This window comes from Athalia rosae, chromosome 4 (assembly GCF_917208135.1).
Source record: "Athalia rosae chromosome 4, iyAthRosa1.1, whole genome shotgun sequence".
Lineage (NCBI taxonomy): Eukaryota > Metazoa > Arthropoda > Insecta > Hymenoptera > Athaliidae > Athalia > Athalia rosae.
The window spans coordinates 8,937,102-8,959,969 of NC_064029.1; the positions used below are offsets into that span (position 1 = coordinate 8,937,102).

General features: G+C 37.3%; 5 protein-coding genes and 1 long non-coding RNA gene across 20 annotated transcripts; 4 read left to right on the forward strand and 2 right to left on the reverse strand.

Annotated features, from left to right (window-relative positions):
* Positions 1-76: 76 nt before the first annotated feature.
* On the forward strand, positions 77-4,368 carry LOC105684471 (protein limb expression 1 homolog). 10 transcript variants are annotated; one of them, XM_020851406.2, is made up of 6 exons: positions 77-207; positions 606-760; positions 859-1,138; positions 1,940-2,126; positions 2,379-2,725; positions 3,010-4,368. In XM_020851406.2, exons 4-6 carry the CDS (start codon positions 1,982-1,984, stop codon positions 3,412-3,414), a joined length of 897 nt encoding a protein of 298 aa, XP_020707065.1. In that variant the 5' UTR covers positions 77-207; positions 606-760; positions 859-1,138; positions 1,940-1,981; the 3' UTR covers positions 3,415-4,368. The 10 variants fall into 10 exon arrangements, with proteins under 10 accessions (XP_020707065.1, XP_048510234.1, XP_048510237.1 ...); XM_048654277.1 differs by having other exon boundaries at positions 859-1,043; positions 1,937-2,126; XM_048654280.1 differs by having other exon boundaries at positions 859-1,036.
* On the reverse strand, positions 4,312-5,994 carry LOC105684472 (ATP-dependent Clp protease proteolytic subunit, mitochondrial). Of its 2 annotated transcripts, XM_012397835.3 has the most exons (5): positions 5,772-5,994; positions 5,622-5,691; positions 5,426-5,560; positions 4,828-5,218; positions 4,312-4,563 (listed from the first exon to the last, which is right to left on the reverse strand). In XM_012397835.3, exons 2-5 carry the CDS (start codon positions 5,655-5,657, stop codon positions 4,406-4,408), a joined length of 720 nt encoding a protein of 239 aa, XP_012253258.1. In that variant the 5' UTR covers positions 5,658-5,691; positions 5,772-5,994; the 3' UTR covers positions 4,312-4,405. The 2 variants fall into 2 exon arrangements, with proteins under 2 accessions (XP_012253258.1, XP_012253257.1); XM_012397834.3 differs by having other exon boundaries at positions 5,622-5,993.
* Positions 5,995-6,008: 14 nt separating this feature from the next.
* LOC125500677 lies at positions 6,009-7,310 on the forward strand. Its single transcript, XR_007278122.1, has 2 exons — positions 6,009-6,215; positions 6,433-7,310. It is a non-coding gene; the product is annotated as an uncharacterized LOC125500677 (long non-coding RNA).
* Positions 7,311-7,856: 546 nt separating this feature from the next.
* On the reverse strand, positions 7,857-9,588 carry LOC105684470 (DNA/RNA-binding protein KIN17). The gene has a single exon (XM_012397827.3). It carries the CDS (start codon positions 9,236-9,238, stop codon positions 8,042-8,044), a length of 1,197 nt encoding a protein of 398 aa, XP_012253250.2. The 5' UTR covers positions 9,239-9,588; the 3' UTR covers positions 7,857-8,041.
* Positions 9,589-9,648: 60 nt separating this feature from the next.
* LOC105684404 (transmembrane protein 209) lies at positions 9,649-14,530 on the forward strand. Of its 3 annotated transcripts, XR_007278104.1 has the most exons (11): positions 9,649-9,835; positions 10,004-10,129; positions 10,212-10,513; positions 10,587-10,916; positions 11,007-11,140; positions 11,235-11,561; positions 11,645-11,866; positions 12,017-12,203; positions 12,536-12,751; positions 14,080-14,180; positions 14,392-14,530. XR_007278104.1 is itself a non-coding variant. In XM_012397714.3 (8 exons), exons 1-8 carry the CDS (start codon positions 9,789-9,791, stop codon positions 12,143-12,145), a joined length of 1,617 nt encoding a protein of 538 aa, XP_012253137.2. In that variant the 5' UTR covers positions 9,649-9,788; the 3' UTR covers positions 12,146-12,328. The 3 variants fall into 3 exon arrangements, 1 of the variants encoding a protein (XP_012253137.2); XM_012397714.3 differs by lacking the exons at positions 12,536-12,751; positions 14,080-14,180; positions 14,392-14,530 and having other exon boundaries at positions 12,017-12,328; XR_001102916.4 differs by lacking the exons at positions 9,649-9,835; positions 10,004-10,129; positions 10,212-10,513; ... (4 more) ...; positions 12,017-12,203; positions 12,536-12,751 and adding an exon at positions 12,765-13,145 and having other exon boundaries at positions 14,392-14,459.
* Positions 14,531-16,803: 2,273 nt separating this feature from the next.
* Positions 16,804-22,649, forward strand: LOC105684489. Of its 3 annotated transcripts, none has more exons than XM_012397865.3 (5): positions 16,804-16,960; positions 17,305-20,497; positions 20,725-20,814; positions 20,945-21,032; positions 21,974-22,649. In XM_012397865.3, the coding sequence occupies exons 2-5, from the start codon at positions 17,333-17,335 to the stop codon at positions 22,102-22,104; spliced, it is 3,474 nt and encodes a 1,157-aa protein (XP_012253288.2). In that variant the 5' UTR covers positions 16,804-16,960; positions 17,305-17,332; the 3' UTR covers positions 22,105-22,649. The 3 variants fall into 3 exon arrangements, with proteins under 3 accessions (XP_012253288.2, XP_020707098.2, XP_012253289.2); XM_020851439.2 differs by having other exon boundaries at positions 21,124-22,027; XM_012397866.3 differs by having other exon boundaries at positions 21,329-22,027.
* The last annotated feature ends 219 nt before the right edge of the window (positions 22,650-22,868 follow it).

Below are 22,868 nucleotides of genomic sequence, written 5' to 3' on the forward strand. Positions count from 1 at the left end.
CTTGCAATGCCTTCGGCCCGCCAACTCGATATGTCAAAGGATATCTTGCCACGTACCAATTCTTTAGGTGGGGTCTGGCCATTCTTCCTGGCAACAGGTAAACGAGAAAAAAAAAGGATTCGGTTTACGAAAAAAAAAGTGATCGAAGCATTTATACTGAAGTCAAATTTAGTTTAAGGATAGTTAATTAACTATCCTATTGTCGAAGTAAGTGACCAGGCAAATATTTTTTTTCGACTTCTGCTGCATATGTAGTTCAGTAGTTGAATTGATCGGAAATATTGAGTATGAAATAAACATATTGTCTCAAATCGTAATTCATAAAAGTGATAAATACGTTTGCTGTTTCTAATCGCATGAAAACAACAACGTTCATAGAATACAGATTATTTTGTATCTAGGAAAAAATTAATTCTTCGAATATCTGCGGTCTTGACAGAAAAATAAGATTTTGCAAGTAAAAGATTCATAGGTCTCACAACGATGAAGTGATGATTTTTGTTCATTAGCATATAGTCACGGAAATGTTAGAGCAAAATAACGATTGCACGAAAAAAAATTGCAGATATTCATCTCATTTTAATCAGGATATCATCTCGTTTTAGCTTTCAGCTGCTCCATTAGTCCACCTGTTTGGACTTCGAATGTCTCTGAAATTTCAAGAGCGTTCCTCTTCTGGGGTTTTTCCAGGATTAGAAAGGATAAACCAACGACTCAAGAATAAGCCCTTTGAAAAAGGCAGAAGATCGATGAAATGGTGGTGAGCAATTCATTTTTCTATTCGCGACCGCATTTTTGAAAGCTATAAACAATCAATATCGATTTCTTCACCCTTCCCTTGGCTGACCTCTGCCATAGGGCTGACCGACCCCCACGTGGAAAGATGTTCGTTGTAGTTTCAATATTTGCCATAAAGTGGCGCTGCAATGTGAAACCCGAACACGTCAAGAAATGTACCTCGTATCCCGGGAAGGGGAAAGGACGTCGAATAAGTGAACGATTGTCCATCTGCAATGTGAAACTCGACGGGCACTGGGTATAGTCCAGGTATAGTTGCTTACCCACTCGTTCATGTCACCTCTTCTTTGGTTTGGTCCTACAAATGGCTTCCTGTAATTGTATGTAAACTGGAAGTACGGTAGGTGCAAGATCAGAGATTTATATCTTATTGTTGGGGGGGAAAAAAGGAGAACCACTGGGTTTCTGGAAATCATCAGTGGCTAGTGGTCCAGGGGTCAGTATACGCGTTATACATGTCTTGCAATTTAGTACCGCATCGTTCGGTGCCAATCGAGAAACAGTAATTTACGCGAATTCTTCACCGTAAAATTCGGAATTAAATTTCTTTGAAATTTTTTCACAGAGCCTACAGACTACTCGAATCGTTTACTGCAGAGTGTTAGTATCATTTACAAATTTTGATACTAGTTACAAATATCTGCTGCTGAAATGAGTGGTATAAGATTAGAGTGCTTATAATCAATTACTTTTATCAATCGTTCTCCAAGTTAAAACCTCCGCCAGTCGATACTAATCGTGTATGTAGGTATGGTAGGTACATATATTTACGAGGATGGGTTTTTTTTCCCACCTTTGCGTAGTTTATTGACCTCCCGCATTGGATTTTCGAGCGATTTTAACACACGTGAAACATACCGGATCGCGTCAAAAGACATTAGATATAATATTATATGGTATACACATAAAGAACCATTCTCTATTCATTGATCAAAAGATGATTGAGAATCCCTTTTTCGCGTCTAGATTTTTAATATTTTCAAATATCAGATCGTGAAGAAATTACTATTCAATTTTTCTATCGTTAATTTGTTTACTTTGGGTTATAATAACTAATTACAACGTACTTCTCGGAATGGAACTTGCACTTTCTTTTTGAATTACTTAAAAAGAAATTTCCGAATGCTACAAATTGTTGCAGGGTAAATGATTGGGGTCTGCTGAAATTTTAAAGCAAGGCGTGATGCCAGCCAAAACAAAGCCTCGTGTTCCAGAAAGTATGGGGGTTGGAAGTGGTTTGGTCGATGCAAGGGCCAAGCAGGTTTTACGAGAAGCTGTTGATGCTGTAGTGAACAGTTTCGCAAAGCATACTCAAGGCTATGGACGAGGTATTGAACTTTTATCATTAATTATTCTGGTTATTGAGCTTCAATTGATTGAGATTGAATTGGAATGTTCCCTTATTTACAGTTTCACTCAAACAATAATCTATGAGCAAGCAAATATGACAAACCTTTTCATGGATGTGACTTCAGTCTGTTCATTCTGAAAAGAAGCATATTTGATTTTCCATAACCCAGAATTTTTCCCAGAATTTTTTCATGCATGCTATGAAGTTTTATCTTTAATATTGCAAACAGTTAATGTCGTTGAGGCATTGCAAGAATTTTGGCAAATGAAGCAAAGCAGAGGAACTGAGTTACGAAATGGAGCACTGGTGATCTATGAATCTGTCCCTGGAGCAAGCCCGCCATATGTCTGCTACGTTACTCTCCCAGGTGGTTCATGTTTTGGTAGTTTCCAAAACTGTCCTACTAAGGCAGAAGCACGTCGTTCAGCAGCCAAAATTGCACTGATGAATTCTGTGTTCAATGAACATCCCTCCAGACGTATCACTGATGACTTCATCGAAAAGGCTGTTGCAGAAGCTAGAGCTAGCTTTGCCAAGCCCTCGTCCACACCAAATGGAGTTGGCAGCCAGTCGCAGGTGAATTTGAAATTAAATAATTATTTTTATAATCTAGATTATTTCAACATTATTCTAAGAAATTTTTGTCTTTCATATCACTTCTATAATAACCATATTTGAAAGAATAATATAAAATTACATCCCACGCTCCAGTACACAGGAGTAACGTTTACAGAGTTGTGGGGGAAAATTGAAAGGTGTACCAAATAACTCTTGTATCACCTCAAACACCTGCTTAATGTAGTCAAGTGTCACTTTGTCATGCTTATTCGAAATTGAAGAATGTAAATGAATGATTTCAGGGGAGCGGAGATGAGAAGGAAGATCCCAATACAGGAATTGGAGCTTTCAGATTTATGTTGGAATGTAATCGCGGTCGAACTATGCTAGAATTCCAAGAACTGATGACTGTCTTTCAGCTTTTACACTGGAATGGATCTCTAAAAGCCATGCGTGAAAGACAGTGCAGCAGACAGGAAGTCGTCGCGCACTATAGTCACCGGGCGCTGGACGATGACATGAGGAGCCAGATGGCTCTTGATTGGGTTGCTAGGGAACATGAAAGTGGTGGAGGAATTGTAGCAATGGAGTTAGCATTGGCTGAAAGGGAATTAGAAACAGCTAGATTAGCCGGACGTGAATTAAGATTCCCCAAAGAGAAAAAGGACATTCTTATGTTGGCGCATGCACAGGTCTGTCCTCAATAATTCTTATATCATTATCACAGCAAAAAAAAGCTATTGGGATAAATGCGGATTTGTTTACTCAAAGCTTTGACAGCAACATTCTGAACTAATTTTTTTTCGTATTAACTCAATTGAAAAACTTGATGCATTAGCTATAATCAAATGATGAACTTTTGTGTCGTTATCGCTTATGATATTTCATATTATACATATTGCATCACTGCCAATAGCTTTCCTTGAATGTTATTGCTTTTCGTGATGTTATTTTCATTCCATAACATGTATTAAGGGTTTCTTAAGAAAGTTATTTTCATTGAAGAAACATACTTTTTGAATAGCTGCGTTGCATTACTTCAATAATTATAATTGCTAGTACTTACGACAAAACGTGTACTGCATTTTTCATTAACTTAGTTGGTGATTTTACTGTGGAACTATCGGGTCACGGATTGTATAATAATTAAATTAGACTCTTAGAAATGTTAGTAATGAGAACCTATTTTTTAGTTATTGATAGGAAAGTTATTTGAAATCAAAATATGCTGATACATTTAAACTTCGCTTTTTTAAGCTGTTTTTTTTTTTAAAACTCAAAGTATCACACTGCCGACGATGCAGTCGATATTTCTAAGATCAAATTTATATCAAGTCTAGTTATACATATATATGTATATGTTTTCCACGAATTTTTACATTGTGACCATCGTTCCACGAATAAAAATAGCGTTACGTGATAATATTTTATACCTACATTTATATGCGAATTTTTGATCATTGATAAACGAAAGAGATGATGAAAGATGGAATGGTTTCACTAAGGGTACTCGAAATTCTACACTACATGATTGGTGGGACAGAAAAAACTATTACGATGTAAGCACACTTCTACCGTACTCTGCTTAGCTACAATAAACGGACACAGTTTTATCTTTGTTTATTAAATATTATATTATTAATAAAAACGTTTTATAATAGGCTCTGCTATTTACAACCAATCCATTTCCATCAAAATTCAAGGTGCTGGGGAGCTATTCACATTGTTTTCTAACAATTGTGACGAAGAATTGCTATCGTCCTTTTCCTGCAGGGGGTGTTCTAACACTTTGTCTATTATCCCGAACTCCTTCGCATCAGTTGGCGACATAAACTTGTCCCTTTCCATGCTGTTTTCTATGATTAGTAAGATTACTAAATGTAAATAAACTCTGTATAGAATCGTATAGGCAATTGAATTCAAAAATGTATCAAATTAATCGAGGCCCATTATAAAATTATCTGATTATTTGGTACGTTTCTAAATTCATAAATCATAGTAAAGAGTGTAAAGTATATTGCAAATTTTCGAGAATTGTGTTATCCCAGAAAGTTGTATAGAAGTTTATACCTGGAAAGTAAAGAATTTTCCCTTTCACCTATAGATTGCCGGAAACTCACCTATTCGCAGCAGTTCAAGTCCAGTATGTTTAACGTAAAGCCTATTTATCTGCTTCTTCAATTTGATGATTTCTTCTGCCTGAATTTGGATGTCTGTTGCTTGACCTTGGACACCTCCAGAGGGTTGATGGATCATAATTCTAGCATTAGGCAAAGAGTGTCGCATCCCATGCGCTCCAGCGGCTAGGAGTAAGCTGGCCATTGAACATGCCTGACCAACGCACCAGGTTGCTACAGGTGGCAATACGTATTGCATTGTATCATAAATTCCTAGGCCCGCTGTAACACTCCCTCCAGGTGAATTGATATACATGTGAATTGGTTTTTTACTACTCTCTGACTGAAGGAATAATAATTGTGCGACCACAAGAGATGAGACATCATCTGTTATCTAAAAGTGACATTGAACTTGTTATAGTCATCATAATATATTTGGCTGGCATAAATTCGTTAATATTGAAAACGTTTTGATGAGTTTTAGGTGTATTATTACTAATAAGTTTTCCTAATCTTGAAAAAACAATTCTGTTAAAAATCATGTTCGGAATCCTACAAGTCTTATAAATGAAAAATAATACTCTGATGATTCAATTATTACCGGTCCCATAAGACAAATAATTCGCTCCTTGAGAAGCCGAGAATAAATATCATATGCTCGTTCACCGCGGCCAGTTTGTTCAACAACAACGGGAACGAGATTTAACATCCGTTTTACCGTTGCCTGGGTTCCATTCTATGGTAAACATTAGTAAGGTTAAAGTTTATGATCAAATAATTGAGTAATAAATACGTACCATTGCATGCAGCAGTTTGTAGGTATTTCGTAACATTTCGATTTCTTGAATAATTAAAATAACCACCGAGCTAAAGTCATAGAAGAGAAACGAATGATAATGGACCACTGATAGCAGGAATCGAAGTGGAAAATATGTGAAAATACGCACTGTGGGATTAACTCAAATATCTTGATACAAAAAAAATTTCAATTGTATAATTTCTAACGAACAGGGCCTGACTTGAGTCCACGCCCGGCGTTGATCAAACCCTTTTCAAACAGACAAGTTTAATCTAACGTATTTTTTAACTTTGATTATATTTGTATCTTCACCAAGTATAATTGCATACATAGAATAGACACTCCACCAACAAATACCAAGCTATCACTGGTTCGTCTTTCAACCGCTCTGCCTCAGCTCGGACATAATTTGTTTGTGGTTGTCAGATAAACGTCAAATCTGTTATCTGTCATTGCCAGCTGATGCATTGTTTACTTTTCGCGCACAATTTCAAGGTCTTCACATCATAGACTCGTTCAGGCTAACCTGTGGGCTAACATACGACGGTGAAAAATGTGGATCCTTATCTTATACATCAATGTGAATGAAATGGTAAGATACATCGGAAGAACAACAAATTTTAATATTTCAAAAGAAAATTCAATATTTATTTATAATTACCATCAGCAATGCCATAAAATCCGGTTGCCTAAAGCGCTTCTAGCATCTATAAACTTGCATAGCTAGGAAGAAAAATAAAAGGATCGCAAATAAGTTCGTCAAATTCAAACAGTAAAATTTATAACTGTGTGATGATGTTTTTATTAAGTTTTAGATTCTCACTGCATGGAGGACTTGTTGGCATGCATGCCGTACGATACGGCGAATAGGGTAAATTTTTTGGAATGCATGCAATGTGAAATCCACATGGACTACAGGGTCCACCGGCTTGTATAAAGCCAAGTGTTGAATATGGTTGAGTTGAGACTGGTAGAAGAGTTTGTGAATATGCTGGAGTTTTTTTACATTTGCTACAAAGTGCTGAACAATACATCTCTGTATCTTTGCCACTGTTCTAGTAAAATGGAATAATTGAAATAGACAGGAATTCTGATATTCAATCTTTCACGTGGATAAAATGAATTAATATTTCTTACCAATTTCGAAATGATCCCACCGTGATTGGTTCCTACTTGTAATCAAGTATATGAAAAATTTAAGTTCTACTAAACCTGATCCTACAAATTATTGGTTAATTGAACATGATTTTGGATTTTGGGACAATTGAGAAGCAGAATAACAAATTCTTCCCATTCACTTTTTATTTTTCACATTCAACTTCATTTCAAACAGAGCAAATAGGAAAATTTCTGCTTTCGGCTCAAATATTTAACAAAATTCAAGCAGTGACTAAGTCTGGCAAGTTTTTGGTCTTATTCTATGTGTCTTTTTACACGAAATCTTCCCAATGTGTAACAAAAATTCTTCTCATAAAAATTCCTGTTGGAATGAAATGGAGGAACTCAAGTACTTGATTTGCGCCATTGATTGCTGGTTTGTACTAGATAATTGTGATATCCATCAGGTCAAGAGATTTATGCTAACTATTTATACAATGCGAAAATAGTTCACTAATTAATTTTCAGTAAATGTGAGCATGTGCCACCACCACCGTCCTGTTCAATCATGTTACCTCCTCGCATAAAAGAAGTGCCCTGTATTCTACCACCTCAAAGACCAGTTTGCCGACCACCAAAGCCATGCTGCCCACCTATTTATCCAGGTCCTTGTTGTCCTTGTCCTTTGCCTCGACCACAGCCACCAAAGTGCCCCCCTCCGCCTCCAAGTCCACCTCCATGTTGCCCACCTTGTTCTCCTCTTCCATGCTATCCAAGTATTGTATTCATAGTATCTTTTGTTTGTTAAAAATTCTCAAGACTTGTTATTTCAAGCAAATTTTTAAACAATAATCTTCACTTTTTCATCTTAACTCAACGTTTTCTTTTTCAAACAGAACCATACTGCTGATGCCTTGAAGTACTTTCAACTAAATGCTGAAATGGTGCAAAAAATATAGTCTAGAATCAGGTATTCTGTTATAATGTGAAATCATTGAAATTTTATAAAAATAAACATGGAAGCCAATTAATCGTTATGTGACTGATGAAATTTACAAGAATTATGATTGGCGAAAAAAAAATAAGAAAACGTCGGGATTCCTTGTATAGAATATTAACAAGTAATTCTCAAAAATTGTAGCATCAATGCGTTTATTTTTCTTAAGTTTTGTAGTTACATGTATTTACAATATGCTGTCCAGAATGTATGTTGTGGGCCATTCTAACACTTTTTATAATAGGTGTAAAAAAATATCAATGTCTGAAACCGACACAAATATCAGCAGCGTACTTATAGAATCACATAATTCAGAATCCTTGTCAATTATTGATTTTACAGACATGTTCGTATGGCAATTTTTTAATCACCAATCCCTTATCGTTTTCAAGTAATTCAACATCAACACTAAATTCTTCAACACGGACCTTTTTCATTGCAGCTAGGATACCCTCAAATTTCCCATGCAGAATTAATACGGTTTTTCCAATTGCAGGTATAACAGTTTCTAAATGTTCTTGGTCTAATCGTAATACATGATTTATCGCATCACCTGGGCTTGTGATTTTAACTTTTGCGATACAGGACGGAGTCTTTTCGCTGTCTGCTTGAACGACACCTTTGGCTCGGTAATATTTTTCTCCCAGTGACCGAGTCACTACTTTTACTACCAAACCATCTCGAAGCCACCCCTTTTCTTTGTCAACTTCATTAAAGCTCTTCTTTGTCTCTATTTTTTGGTTACTGTGATGTTTGTGTTTAATTTTTTTCTCCGATGTATCTTGAAATTCTGAAATCTCTTCGTCTGTTTCAGAGGTTTTTCTCTTTTTTTTAGGCTTATCTATAGAAAAGCTGGTACTAGGACCAACTATTGGCACAGGTTTTGGTTTCAACTTCAGCTCAAGCACGAGAGGCTTGTCTTCGACTGGTCTTTCAAGTGGCTTCTTAAATTCACCTGAATCTTCATCTATCTCTGTACGGCCACGTACCACTTGTTTTTGAATAAAATCCATCATACGTTCTTGATCATCTTTGTCCATTTTTTCTTTTTTAGCTTTTTTTTCCTGTGCTGCCAGTGTCTCAGGATCTCTATCAATATATGTTACAAACCACCCCTTTTCTGTTTCATCTACAACACACTGGCCAGATCTTCCGAGATATTTGACAAAACCTGTCAGACTCAACCACTTTGTTGCATTCATATGTATGTGGTCTCTGTCTGCTATATAATCTTGGTAAACTCTGTTAGCTGGAACCCTTTTAGTACCAAATTGACGTTTCAAAAGGTGTAAATATCCTTGGCAAAATTCTCTGGAAAACTCATCCATATAGCGTCCAGCATTGTCTGCAAACAGCAAGAGTTGTCGCTGATGGGACTCTGACATGGTGTGACACTTGAAACCGTTCTCGTCTCGGCATTGTTTCTGACACATTTGACAGTACCATCGTAACTTCTGCAAACCTTTTGCTTTGATCTTATTTGCTATGTACTTAGGTGTACCAACTTCGTGTTTTCCCATTTTACGTGAACGTCTTTCGCCGCGATGTGGCTATCAGAAAAGAAGAATTTCGGAGCGCTGCTTGACAGGATAGTTTGCAGTCTTATGGAAATCAAGAGTGATCTTCAGGTTCGATCCTTGTGTAATCACAACGTATTAGTATTAGCTGCCACTGCCAAACTTCATGCTATTTTCCTGTGACATATCACGACACTTTGTAGATGAATTCGTGATTCAATTCTAACGATGACATACGCGAAGATCAGGCACTGGCATTAAACATTTTCATAGTTGATGTCAATATTAAATTCTTTCGTATCAATAATCCTTTGAGGTTATTTTGGAAACAATGGAAAAATGCAAGTGATCCGTTCGTTAGCGACACAACGATGAACAGCATGCGCATTACGCATGCAGCAGGCTAGATTCGCGGCATTCGCAGTGCGCGCGGCGAATAGAAAAGGCGGTTATTTGTAGTACCGTAAACGTAGTGTACGAAATTTTCACTCGTGCGATAAAATAAATTAATTTCTTCACTTTGTGATTTCTCATATTTTCTTTCTAAATTAAGATGACTAACTTTTATTCTTCCATGCGATGCATTTCACCCAACGCGAGGTGAGTTAAATATAGTCTTAATATTTTAGGGTTAGGTGATTCAGTACAGTACACCTTTAAGTCAAGGCAAATTAACTATGAATAACAATAAAACCGACATGACAAAACATGTTTTATGAAAACATTTCAATATAAATTTCAATTTCTAATTTTTACCTGTACTTTTAGGGTTCTAACTCCCAAACCTCAGGTACAGCAGACCTTAGATCTTAGGCAAACGCAAAGTAAGGCAAGAAATAGCATTACATGGTTTTTCATCAACACTTCTTTACTAGCAATCGTGATTTACGACATGTAAGAATATTGTAATTCTTTTAGTAGTATGATAATATTATACATTGTGAAAAGTCTGTTCCAAATCATTCTTTCATTGCAGACTATATGGTGGAGTGGCTTATAAACCATTCTGTTGGATAGAGTGGTTTTTAGCATCGATTTTGGCTCTAAATGCTCTGTATCACATTATAAGTTATGCAATAGCTACATTAAGCATTCAGCCAGTCATATTGAGCCCACGACAAAGAAAGCTTTTGGGAGTAACAGAAAATGATCCTTTATTCAAAAGTGAAGCACCTCCTCCACCAACTGTGGCTGAGCCAAGCTCACCTCAACACTTTTCTACCATGAATCTTAGTTGGCGATCGAATACTCTTGGCTCCCCTGGCTTAAATGATTCTAGTATGTATGATACATTCAGTTAGGAAAAATAGTACAGAATTAGAAAATAAGTAAATAATCGTATCACTTTCAGAGGATTACACATTGTCAAGTCCATTCTATAAGTATCACAGTCCATCGTCGCCACACAAGGTGGCTGTAAGCCCGAATAGTTCGTTGAATAAATCTTTGAATAGTTCTTTGAATGGAAATCTAACAGGGGAAGGTCTTATATATGATGAAGTGCAACTCCAGAGTTATTTGAAGGAGTTGGAACATCAGGAGCGAAAATCTACCTCCTTGACAAACGTTGATCAACCATCAAATTTATTGAGCTCATTTTGGTCACATCCGGCGACTCGAAGTCCGGGTGAAGTTTCTCCCATGTTAAGACGATGCGTGTATCAATTGGCTCCAACAATCGGTAGCTCAACAGATTAGTTTTTCTTATTTTAAGCTTTCTCACTTTATTTATATGCCAAACATATATTTACAAGTTATTTTTATCTTCCAGATAAATCTAAATCTACGAGTCCAGGGGCTGAAGAAGGTAGTTCTCCCCGAGGTATTTTTGGGGCTCCAGATATTTGGCGAAAGTATAGAGTAGATCCAAATAAAGTTAATGAGTGGACTGCCAATCTGCGCATGGTGAGTTATGTTCGTGCATAATGTATTAATTTAGGTTGATAGCCATGGTAATCAATGATGATATAAAATAATATTCGGTATTATTTAATTCCAGTGGATCAGTAAGACTGTTGTGGAACGTGTAGCGTTGGAAATTGAAAATGTTCGTGTGGCACTGTTGAGGCATGGTTTAAGCGATGCACAACCTGGTCAAGTTGGATTAGATAGACTTAGGAAGTTGGCACAATCTCCGACTTTGATCCCAGGAGTTCCTACGCTACCTACCTTAGTCCCATTTTTGGAACTATCCAATAACCAGGACTATTTAGTGAAAAGAATACAGGTTTTAGCAAAAGGTGGATCTATGAGTGATTTCAAATGGAATGGCGGTAGCTCTTACAATGGCAAAGAATGGGATAATTCGTTACCTACAGATACAGCAGTAGGCATCAACCATTATATTATATCAGAAACGGTGGCTAAACCACAGTCTTACAATTTCATGTACTGATAATCATTTCGCAGATAGTGATGCACTTAGTTTCTTCTTATATGGATACTCAATTGGAAGCTCCACTAGATCAACCAGATGCTCGAGCTTTTACCTCTAGGTATACAGCTAGAGCTGGTAAAGACTTGCCACGTAACAAAGGTCCCATTATAGTCTGTCAGTCGATTAATCCACCGCATTATAGTTTGGCTTTGTCAGGAGAAACAGCACCGATTGAATATGAAGAAATACCACGGGTAGATATCCTCAATTTCGTCTGAAAACTGAACAATAGTAATAAAAAAAAACCTTTTTGATCTTCATGTAATGCTGACAATGACATGTGATTTGATGTAATGTTGAGAATGTTCGTGTGTAAGACTTTATTTTGAAATAATTTATTCCAGGGTCGAAACAACTTGTTCCATACTCTACTATTGTTCCTGTACATAGTGAAAACACGAGATCATGGGATGCTTGGTCGGGTCAATCTAGGAATGTCTGGTGTCAATGTATTGTGGGTTATAGACGGTTGAAGATGAGACTAGTCATATAAGCCCAAGTGTCTGACGCATTTCTACTGTATTGTCTTAAGTGAGCCACAATTACTTTATCGTGTTATATTTTTATATGGATAAGTCAAAAAAATAGTATTAAAGCTACGTAATTTATGATTGACTTGAAGTTCTTATTATCTAATAAATATTTTTTCTCTTCAACGTGATTGTGAATATTATGAGGTTTCCGCATAGATAGTTTTTTTCAAGCGCACAACTTACATCCCAGCAATTTATTGTTAGTCTCCTGCAGTATGAAAATCATAATTGGTCAAATTTAAAATAATGAACAAATTTTTGTTTGACGGAAAAAGATTGTAGGAAACTTAAAAAAAAAATGAAAATGAAGCTCTTGATACCCCCGTTCAGTTTTTCATGGAAAAAGTCGATTGCGAACGTGCAATTCGGGATCGGTCATCGGAGCATCTCGTACGTAGATCCTTCTTTTCCGAAGGAACGGCAGTATGGTCGCAGCAGCCGAAGCGACATGGTCATCGGGAGCCACATCGACGGTAGCGCCTCCATCCTTGGAGAAGAGAAGGAAGGAGCTAGAGAGGAGAAAGAGGGAGAGACAGATACATTGGGGTAAGGATTAGTACGTACATACGTACGTTTAGTATTTAGTACGCACTACGCAGTTACTGCTGTGCTATGGTTCTCTGCTTTGTTGAAGTTTCTCTGGTCGCTTTTTAAACGTACCTAAAAGAACAATCATACGAATCTTTTACATGTGAGTCCGATTTCCAGTTTTCACCGATGATGAGTAATATCTCGGGAAGCAGTGTTCAGTTTGATCTACCGATTTTGAAAAAGTGCTAAAAAATCAGCAGCTTCTGAAAGACCCATATCATTGGTAATTTCGTGAATCCCGTTACTCGAAAGTTTTTCCATAAGTAGTGATAAGCAATGTTTTTACCGTCACCATCACGTATGTGTCGATGCTCGTGATCGGTCCACAATTCGTCTCAAAGAATTTGAGGTAGGAATGCAGAATTTTTATAGATTCTAGGTACCGTTTGAATTCGATGGTAAAAGAAATCGAGATCTTTTCGCAAAAACGGGAAACTTTAATCATTCACAATTGTATTCGAGATATTTTAGATTGGGGGGGGGGGCATGAGGGTCATGATATTGTGCTGCAGAGATATCTTTTATCGTTGAAATTCAGAACAACTATAGGTACCTAGTTCATGACACATTTCCATGTTTCTAGAATCATAAACTTGATCAACAATATTCTGATTGTTTTCGGCATTGTATTTTGAAAAGTGTTGGAATAGTGGTTTAAATACTATGATTTTTTTGTCATTTCGATCTCTAAATCCTGCCGAGATATCCTTGATTTTTCAAATTTTAGATCGTTAACTTGGGGATAACTTGTTCAATTTTAGAAATAAAATTATTCGGCCTGGAGATTCGGATTCCTGAGATGAAAATATACCTATGTATAGGAATAGAATAGAAAACTCCACAATGCAAATTCTAATCTTCCATTTAGATTTTGAGAAAATCTAAGGCTATAGGCTTACCTGTTTTGTGAGGTGAAAAAGATTATTCGCATATTCCAATCTCAAAAATCTGGATCTTGTGTCCAAATTCACTCGTATACAGAATAGAGGAAGTTGGCACCGTAACTTTGTGCTAAGAATATCCTTTGTCGTTGAAATGTCGAACAATTAGGTATAATTAATTACACATTTATGAACTGTGATATTAGTACTCATTCAGTGATAATGCTTTTAACCGCGGGATAGTGGTGCTCGTGTTCGAATACTATAATTCGTCTATATAGGATTTGGGAATTCATCACAGGTTTAGAAATAATCTTCGCTGTTATATTTTGAACATATTTATTCATATATTTTAGGTTCAGGTCTACAATTTTACTGTATTTCTTATGACATTTTTTTCAGGCTTTCAATCAGTCATCACGGTGTCTAGTTCGCCGCAGTACTTATTCAACTTCCAACCACAAAGGGCAGAAGTTACATTGCATCGCACAATTCGTTTACAGGTATGCAATAAGCACCAGTCAGTATGTTATAAGTTAGTGTATAATAAAAATATATTCAATGCAGTACATTATAACATTACATTGGTAGTAATATATTAACATATAATATAATATAACATATGTGTAATTAATATATTGACATAGAATATAATATTGGCGATAACGTATTCTTATATTACGTCATTATTAATGTACTTCTCGTATATTTTAGGTACTCGGAGATGCCGCCGCCGTAGCTGCTGTTTGCCCGCAGCAAATTGGTCGCAGTTCTTCCAACGTCATTGCCCGGACTCCCCCTGTTCACCAGGGGGAGTCCACCGTCCCCTGGGACAGCGCGGCCTCCCACCGCCCCCGGGGTCCCAGGGGACCCAGTCCCCGAGGACATGTCTTCGGGGATGCGGTATCCCCGCTGGAGGGATGCCATATCCCGAGGGACATGTGTTCGGGAACTGGTCTTCGGGGACGCAAGTTCCCCTAGGGACACGTCCCCGGAGATGCGGTATCCCCGCTGGATGGGATGCCGTGTCTTTGGGGGCGTGACCTTGGGGGAATACGCGTCCTCGAAAATCCCGGGAAAAGGAGGCCTCAAGCGGACACTTTGTTTTTCGTTTCTCTAGAGAAATCAAGAAAATGAGTGACCGCTTGGGACCTCCTTTTCCCGGGATTTTCGAGGACGCGTATTCCCCTAAGGCCACGCCCCCAAAGACACGGCATCCCATCCAGCGGGGATACCGCATCTCCGGGGACGTGTCCCTAGGGGAACTTGCGTCCCCGAAGACCAGTTCCCGAGCACATGTCCCTCGGGATATGGCATCCCTCCAGCGGGGATACCGCATCCCCGAAGACATGTCCTCGGGGACTGGGTCCCCTGGGACCCCGGGGGCGGTGGGAGGCCGCGCTGTCCCAGGGGACGGTGGACTCCCCCTGGTGAACAGGGGGAGTCCGGGCAATGACGTTGGAGGAACTGCAACCTGTAACATAAATAACAAATAAATAATTAGTTGACGCAGTACATGACTTAATGTATGACATACCATGTAACTCAATGTATAACTTATTTTATGACTCACAATCAGTACATAAGTATATGAGACGTTTGAATTATAATAAATTGTACCAAGTTATGTGATAATAAATAATGTCTTGCCTTATTGGCGTGTCTGATGAATTATATTATGGGGTGCATGAATTTACCAAGTTCATTGGGTAATACTGGGTGATCTGATTCTATGAGGACGATTTTGAAAATCTTTTCTAAGGGGGTGCAATTCATATACTAAAACTCTAGATGTTGGATTATACGAGGGACTCTTGAAAGAGATACAATTAAATGAAACGTACCTCTGCAAAAAAAGAAGTTGAACGTCTCTTGTGTTGCAGATCCATGGCTCTACTGGATCAAGATGAAGAGGAGTCGATCTTCGGAGTGACTCGTTGATGTCCTGATTTGGTTCCATCGCCCAATGGTCATCTTCCAGAAAGAAAAAGAAATATCACATGCACAATTCAAATCACGATATAACAATCACTTATACGTATCACGTATACCTATATTCTTTTTGTATCCACGAATAAGATCAATAAATCTTTTTATATTCCATTAAAAAAAGAAATTGAGTGAACCATTGTCAAATCATCCCGACAATTCTGAGGAATTTTTCAGGAGCTGCATTGAGTGCATTTGCAGTACGTTCTTCAGCCAAGCTCATAATAGAAAACGTAATCAAACTACATACAATGGAAAAAAGACGTTCGAGCGATTTGAAAAGTATTTAATTCACGGCCGGAACAAATCAGAAAGATTTTGCATAAAAAGTTGATTAAGAATAATAGCTAAAGATATCTAATTTGTATCAGTCAGATAGATTTAATTGATTATCCCAGAATTCTGAAAAACAAAATGAAACGCGTAATTCACTCGGGTAGTCATCTCTCAGAATTCTGAAGGATTGTTCAGAATCTGGGCGACTATATTTATGAATACTATTTTTAGTGTGAATAGTTGGGGCGCTTAATCAAAATACATTTAGAAACGTTCGCGCAATTGATTTGAACAATATTCTACTAAATTTTGTAAGAAAGATTGCTCACCGTTCGCTCTCTCCATCGTCGCTCTGAGGAACCTGCGTTGCTACTGATGTCACCGCTTCTGTCGCTGAAGCTGGACTGTCATTGCATCCAAAGCGGAAAACCTTATCGGACACTGCAGAGTGCTGCACAGGGGACACTAACCTACTTGCAGCGTGACTGAAACCACAGAATAGGGCTGAAACTGACTGAAACGCTCGCAGGACGCAGCTGTCGAAGACCAAACGGTGGTGGCGACCACTGGTGACCACGGTTCACGGGATTCTGGACTCCCTAACAGACCATTCGCTTTGCTTTGGGGCAGTTCTGCCAACCATGCTATGCACGAGCGAAACACCAAAAATCGTGACACACATACACACGCGTAAATATGAGAATGCGTGTTCCACTGAAGTTCTACTGAAGTTAGTTTTATCGTTAAGTGTAGATATAGGTTTTATGAATGTTAAGTGTATACGTATATGCTTTGGATGCAGCTCGCTATCGTCAGAGGCGCTGCTGTAAGGAACCGCGATGCGCACTGAAAACGATGGGACCAGATAATTATTCGTTTTGGTAGCAATGATAATTTCAAACATTGTTCATATTAACGGGTCTCTGATGCCGTTGGACTCGATATGCTTAAAGCCGTATAAATTTTATAATATTCCAAGCAACGTGTGCCGATAGAGTATTATTCGCAGCTGCGAAAGGTATGTAAAATAGAGGCAGCTTACTGTTACAGATCATACATTTGTCGAGTCTGCACGACTACTGTCTATCCCCAAAATACGCACAAATCCAATGCATGTATGGTCATAGAATTACCAAACAATTTAGAACATAAAATATTATAGATACTCTGGTACAAAATGACTTGGTCGGAAATTAGGAAAAGTAGTCCAGCCAACTCAGATTTTTTCGGAGCGTAGACAAAAAATGAACCTTTTCTTTGTTCATCAATCTAATTTGTTTTACCGTAGCCTATTCGATTTCCTCCTAACCATTACAAAAACCCTATTGAGACTGTGAATCATTTGTAACTAACGTCACACAGGTACTGCTGCCTAAACTGTATTACGGATATGAATTATTCCATGGAGAAAGTTCAAGCAATCCAACGGAAATCAACACGTGACATTTCGAAACACTGTCTACCTGGCAGCAGTGTACAGCAATCTTTTAATGATACGAATCATCACACCAAACATGCAATATCTCAATGCAATCATTTGCAGCAAGTAGATTATAAGACTGACTCTGCTGTGGCCCAGGATTTGGGATGCCAGAAGGATTTCAAACAATCTTCTATTATCCTAGCAGGAAATTCACCCAGAGAAAGTCAGTTTCATAGATCTGTAGATTCATTTTATGACTCGAGACATTCTACCATTCTGGCTGGCCAATTGGATTGCAAAAATGTTTCAAAGGGTACCAAAAATGTAACAATCAGAATAAAAAAAGCTACAACTGAGTTAGATAGCAACAGTAAAAAAATTACTGAAATAACATTGGATTCAGATTGTGAGGATATAACTGGCTATTCAGAGAAAGCTACAAATGAGTCAGTTGGAAACAACAGAAGAATCAAGAATACCATGAGAGATTCCGATGATAGGAACATTGAGAATCAATCACAGGATGTGGAATCATCTTGCTATGCAGATAGTCTCGAAGTTCAAAGAGAAGTATCTCTAAAAAGTGAGACTGAACAGGATTCTTCGGAAGTGAAAAATTGTTACATGTCAGGTAAATCTCTACAGATTTCACCTCATAGCAATAACAAAGGTCTACAAAATGTTTTCTTCAGCAAAGTCGAAAAACAACATCATGATGCATTGGACAATCCAAATGTAGGTCAGATTTCTAGATTTCCTAGGGTCAGGTGCATTGAAAAAGTTAATTTTCCGTTACAAAACTTTAAAATACGATCAAGAGAACATCAATCACGATTGGATACTATTTCGAAGGATAAAAATGATAACATACAACAGAAATCGAATAATTCCGAAGAAACAAAGAATAATTTTTCAAATAGTTGTATGAACGAATCAGAGCAGCTAATTATGGCGAGTGTAAGAACACCAAATCTGAAAACAATTGAATTCATCGAAGACTGTTGTAAATCATCTCCACTGGTAGGAGAGTATGCTGATACTTTTGAGAGCAAAATCATTTCAAATATCAGCGAACCATATCTGGATGAGCTGTGCAACCCTGAAATTGAGCAAAATACAACCTATGATGAAATCAACTGCACAAATAAAGTATTAAAAAGGCTGTCGGAACAATTTGCGGAAGCTCCAAAAAAATTTACTGAACGGTTGTTGACTCTGTTTGAAGAATCTATGCTGCAATCCTCATTCGACAAACCAAGTATATCTGACGTTAGTTTGAACAGACTGACTGAGGAATTCAGAAAAATTTGTATAGAACACTGCAAGCCGATTGGCGATGAGACAATGCCTGACTTTGGTGTCAGTCAATTACAATCCTCTCTCCAAATTGATAAATCTTCTACTAATCATACTTCACAGAGTACAAACACTATCTATAAAGGAATGACCCCGTCTTTACAGAATTTCACTAAACTTGGTGGGGGTAAAAAAATTTATCGCAAAACGCCAAGAAAAATTTTTGAAAGTAACAGCACTCATTTTGTAAGTTCTCCAAATCTACATAAGACCCAAAATAATGAATCACCCTCTTTCAGACATGTAGTGGCCAATAGCAAATATGACAGTACAGCTACTTTTGAATTGTTAGAAGACCTATGCTATGCTATGTCACCCACTAAACAGAGTAAATGTAAATCACCATATGTCGAAAAAGCCTGCAGAGCCAGCTATGAAGATTTAGTTCGCAAAAGCGACGGTCAAATGGCTTCTTTGGCTGATAGCATTATTCTGAATGATGAAAATGAAGACTTTGCTTCCAAGAACAAAGAAGCATCAATGATATTGCTTGACTGTGGAAATGATGACAAGGAATTTATCAGGAACTTGATATCCCCTTTGGTAATCAAAAGTAAAGCACAAAAGGGCAAAGGTTTGCAGAAATCAGACTCCTGTTACAATGAGGCTCATGAAGAGGCATTTGAAGAGCTTCTAACGGCGCGTCTTGTAGAAAAGCGACGGAAGTGTTTCGAAGCAGCCAACAGGGGATGTGATACACAAACAGGTCCAATTGTGAGCGAGAGTTCTAGATCCTTACAACAATCGTCACGAGTAATAGATGAAAGGGAAATTACTAATACCCCTGGCTATGGTGCTGCGTTCTTCAGCACATTATCAGCTTGCATAGATTATTTTGATGACATACGAATCCTGCGCAACCATATAAATTCCTTGTCATGCATTTCTGAGTGTTCTGAAGAATCAGAGTCAATGAAAAAATCCATGATAGATTCCAAGTCTCTGCAATCTGTTGAGGCATTCTTCCTGCCAAAAGACAACCTGACTCAATCCCCAACTCGCAAAGCTTTCTCACATGCTCGAACAGCATTGCTTGAAACAAATAATACCTCATTGACATCATCTAAACAAGAACCAGTTGAATCGTTTTTAAATTCAAATGTATCCCAAACTCCATTTGCGATAAATAACACACTGAATACCTCCTCTGGTCAAGTGCTAGCAGCATCTAAACACCACATTCTAACTGATAGAAGGTCAAAAGTTGATTCACCCAACTATAAAGACATAATGAATTCCAACTTACGTGAAAATACACCAGCCATTATTGTAACCACCGACTCGCCGCATAAATGGAATCAGCTAAATTTTCAAGATGAGAATATGAAAATTGATTGCAACAGAAAACTCGAGGTTTCTGACACAGAAACACCAAAGTCTAAGAACAAACAAAAATACTTTTACACACCTGGCAAAACACCAACTACAGAAAAAATGAAACCTCAAAAACGATATTTTTTCACTCCAACAGAAACAAATTCGCTTAAAAGTTCACCTATGACTTTTCGAACAGCATCAGGATTTTACAGGACGAATTATACTAATGTTCAAAGCCCAGTTGCCATGTACATTAAAGGGACAAACCCGGATTTAATTAAAAATGTGAAAGGTAAAACCAACGAAAGAATGCTTACTCCAAGATCACCAATTCTAGCAAGATCTCCAAACTGGTCACCAACTTCAGCAGAATCCCGCCGACTGAAGTTTAGACTGACTCCAACATCAAAAAGGGAGCAGGAGCCTCCAACTGATATTCTGAATATCGCGATGTGTGAAGTAAGTTAAATGTATGTGATTTGTATTTAACCATAATGCACTAGGTTGAATCTCTATACAGTACAGATTAACTATAATAACATGGTAATCCTCACCATGAAACCAATGTGAATAATGTCTTATTAGATTACCTACAAAAAGGTTGCTTATAGCTCATACGTGTTCATGGGTTCTAGATGCCTGGCAAACACGTGGTTCTCTATCTAATAAATTTATGATTGTTTCAGAGTGGTCCTTTGTTGAACATTGATAGTGAATGTATGTCTAATTCGTCATTCCCAAAGATCTTTTATAAACCAGCACCTTCTGTAAAACTGGTAAGAATTGGATGATCTATTGGAAAATATAATAATATGATTTGAATTAATTTTCATAGAAAAATACTGGCACATTAACTCATATCATACTTATCTGGCCAGTTACATTAAACCCTTTTTTATGTTCCAGATTGAAGACGGATCAGCTACTCCGCGCAAGCAGACTCCAAAATCTCGTGTACATGGAACAGACAATAAGATAATATATCGCCACGAAGGTAAGATTTATGAGATAATTGAGGTTTGTAACCATTCACATTTGTAGTCTTGGTGTTAGTGAGTCTGAATTTTCCCTAATCCCATTCCTAGATCCAATTTAATCGGGATGCCAGTGGTACAACAAAAATCTGTTCAGTGACTCGAGGGATCGATGTTGCATCGAGAAGCAACATCATCATAATATGCTATGTTTTTTATTTTATTAATTATATATTTTTTCTTAAACAAACTGTCATGTATTTTTTTTATGTATTCACATTTATTCGCAATGCATTATTATCATTTTCTTTTTTAGTTCACTTGGTAGGTCTGTAGTCCTGATAACCAAAACTTAGTGCCTGAGTTAAACTGCGAATATGCAGAACTGTGATAAGAGATTTTGGTCGATGAAAGATAGTTTTATGTTCTATGTATATCCTATTGCTTTTGTGTAGATGTAAGTTGGGGAGTTTTTTTTGAAACACAAAAGGTTGTTATACTTTATTTTTTAAATTTTGTACTCTTGATACCTGAAGTTTTGTGCCTGAGTAGAAGTAAAAAAATTATATTATCATCTCAGGGAATATTGTGAGTCGTAGCTATTTAGTTGCTAAATAATACCTGCATTCCAGTACTATATCACCTGTAGTATATAAATATTACTGAAACAACAAGGATTAATTCTTTTTGTCAATTAACATGAATAAAGAATTTTTTAAAGACAGATTCTCTCTTCTCGTCACCCTTGTACGTACAGTAATTTTTTGTACTGTTGAATTGAAGTTATAAAATTGAGATGTAACCGCATCCTCACACTTCATAATTAGCTTTAGAAAATATTAATAAATGATCAAGGTAAATATAGACATAAACAAAGTTCTATTATTGCGAGCGCAACATGCGGATCCTAACCGACATCTAATTTGTATGCAACTAACTATTGCAAAAATTTTGTGCACAGGACGTGTTAAATCAGCGAAAAAAACGAAAGAACCAAGCGATGCCAGCAGCAAAACAGACGACCTCACAGTCGACGTATCTTTATTGCGTGAAAAACCCGCAGTAAAGTCTAACCATCTCTCGCAGAGATGAAGATTTCTCAAACAAGTGCAAATAAATAATCTAAGGGGCTGTAGAATTTGAATCAACCTGGCTTAGGCCTATTGATGAATAATTTATAGCAATGTTCAAACGATAATCTTAAGATAGTGTTAGGGCTTTTGAAAATATTTGATGAAAATTTGTTATTATACATACATTCGACGTGGTTTGTTTCAAAAAACTACCATATCTATACATATGTATATGTCTATTACAACTCTACCGATTCTTAAACTGTATGTTGGGCGCCATTTGATGTATTATCAAAATTTAAAAGTAAGACTCTTGAACTCAGAGCGTTGATGAACTCTGAGTTGGTCGAATGGATATGGTTTCAAAGGAAAGGACCAAAATCAACTCTTTGATTTTGGTCTAAATGGAACGGAAAAAGATTTTCGTTTACAAACACGTTTAGCTTTTCATTTATGAAAAGATTAACATCTGTGGGTTTATTCAGGAACTATTTCTTGAAAGTTGATTTGAACAACTGTGTAAAATTATTCTTAAAATTATAAGTTCTTAGCATGAACGATTTTTACAAATGATAAAGGAATGGTTTTCCCTAAGTTTATATTTCTGGATAATCACAACTCCCCGGATTTTATTGAGCTTAAATTTGTTGACTAAACGCTTGGCTTGTATGCTTAAAAAAATGGATCGGCAGAGAACCCAAGAGAACCCTGCGGACCACCAATGCAGCAGAGCGAATAAAATGGATCACGAAGAATCGGATAGGCAGAGAACCCGAAAAAACC

Bases quoted from the DNA above. Each gene is read 5' to 3' on its own strand.
- LOC105684472 (XM_012397835.3), bottom strand. From the start codon at position 5,657: ATGTTACGAAATACCTACAAACTGCTGCATGCAATG. The intron at 5,561-5,621 runs GTACGTATTTAT...TGTTTACCATAG, and splicing joins ACAAACTGCTGCATGCAATG to AATGGAACCCAGGCAACGGT. The intron at 5,219-5,425 runs GTAATAATTGAA...TGTCACTTTTAG, and splicing joins TTATTTGTCTTATGGGACCG to ATAACAGATGATGTCTCATC.
- LOC105684489 (XM_012397865.3), top strand. From the start codon at position 17,333: ATGAATTATTCCATGGAGAAAGTTCAAGCAATCCAACGGAAATCAACA. The intron at 20,498-20,724 runs GTAAGTTAAATG...TGATTGTTTCAG, and splicing joins TGAATATCGCGATGTGTGAA to AGTGGTCCTTTGTTGAACAT. The intron at 20,815-20,944 runs GTAAGAATTGGA...TTTATGTTCCAG, and splicing joins CAGCACCTTCTGTAAAACTG to ATTGAAGACGGATCAGCTAC.
- LOC105684404 (XM_012397714.3), top strand. From the start codon at position 9,789: ATGACTAACTTTTATTCTTCCATGCGATGCATTTCACCCAACGCGAG. The intron at 10,514-10,586 runs GTATGTATGATA...TATCACTTTCAG, and splicing joins CCCTGGCTTAAATGATTCTA to AGGATTACACATTGTCAAGT. The intron at 11,141-11,234 runs GTGAGTTATGTT...ATTTAATTCCAG, and splicing joins GGACTGCCAATCTGCGCATG to TGGATCAGTAAGACTGTTGT.
- LOC105684470 (XM_012397827.3), bottom strand. From the start codon at position 9,238: ATGGGAAAACACGAAGTTGGTACACCTAAGTACATAGCAAATAAGATC.
- LOC105684471 (XM_020851406.2), top strand. From the start codon at position 1,982: ATGCCAGCCAAAACAAAGCCTCGTGTTCCAGAAAGTATGGGGGTTGGA. The intron at 2,127-2,378 runs GTATTGAACTTT...TATTGCAAACAG, and splicing joins TACTCAAGGCTATGGACGAG to TTAATGTCGTTGAGGCATTG. The intron at 2,726-3,009 runs GTGAATTTGAAA...GAATGATTTCAG, and splicing joins GAGTTGGCAGCCAGTCGCAG to GGGAGCGGAGATGAGAAGGA.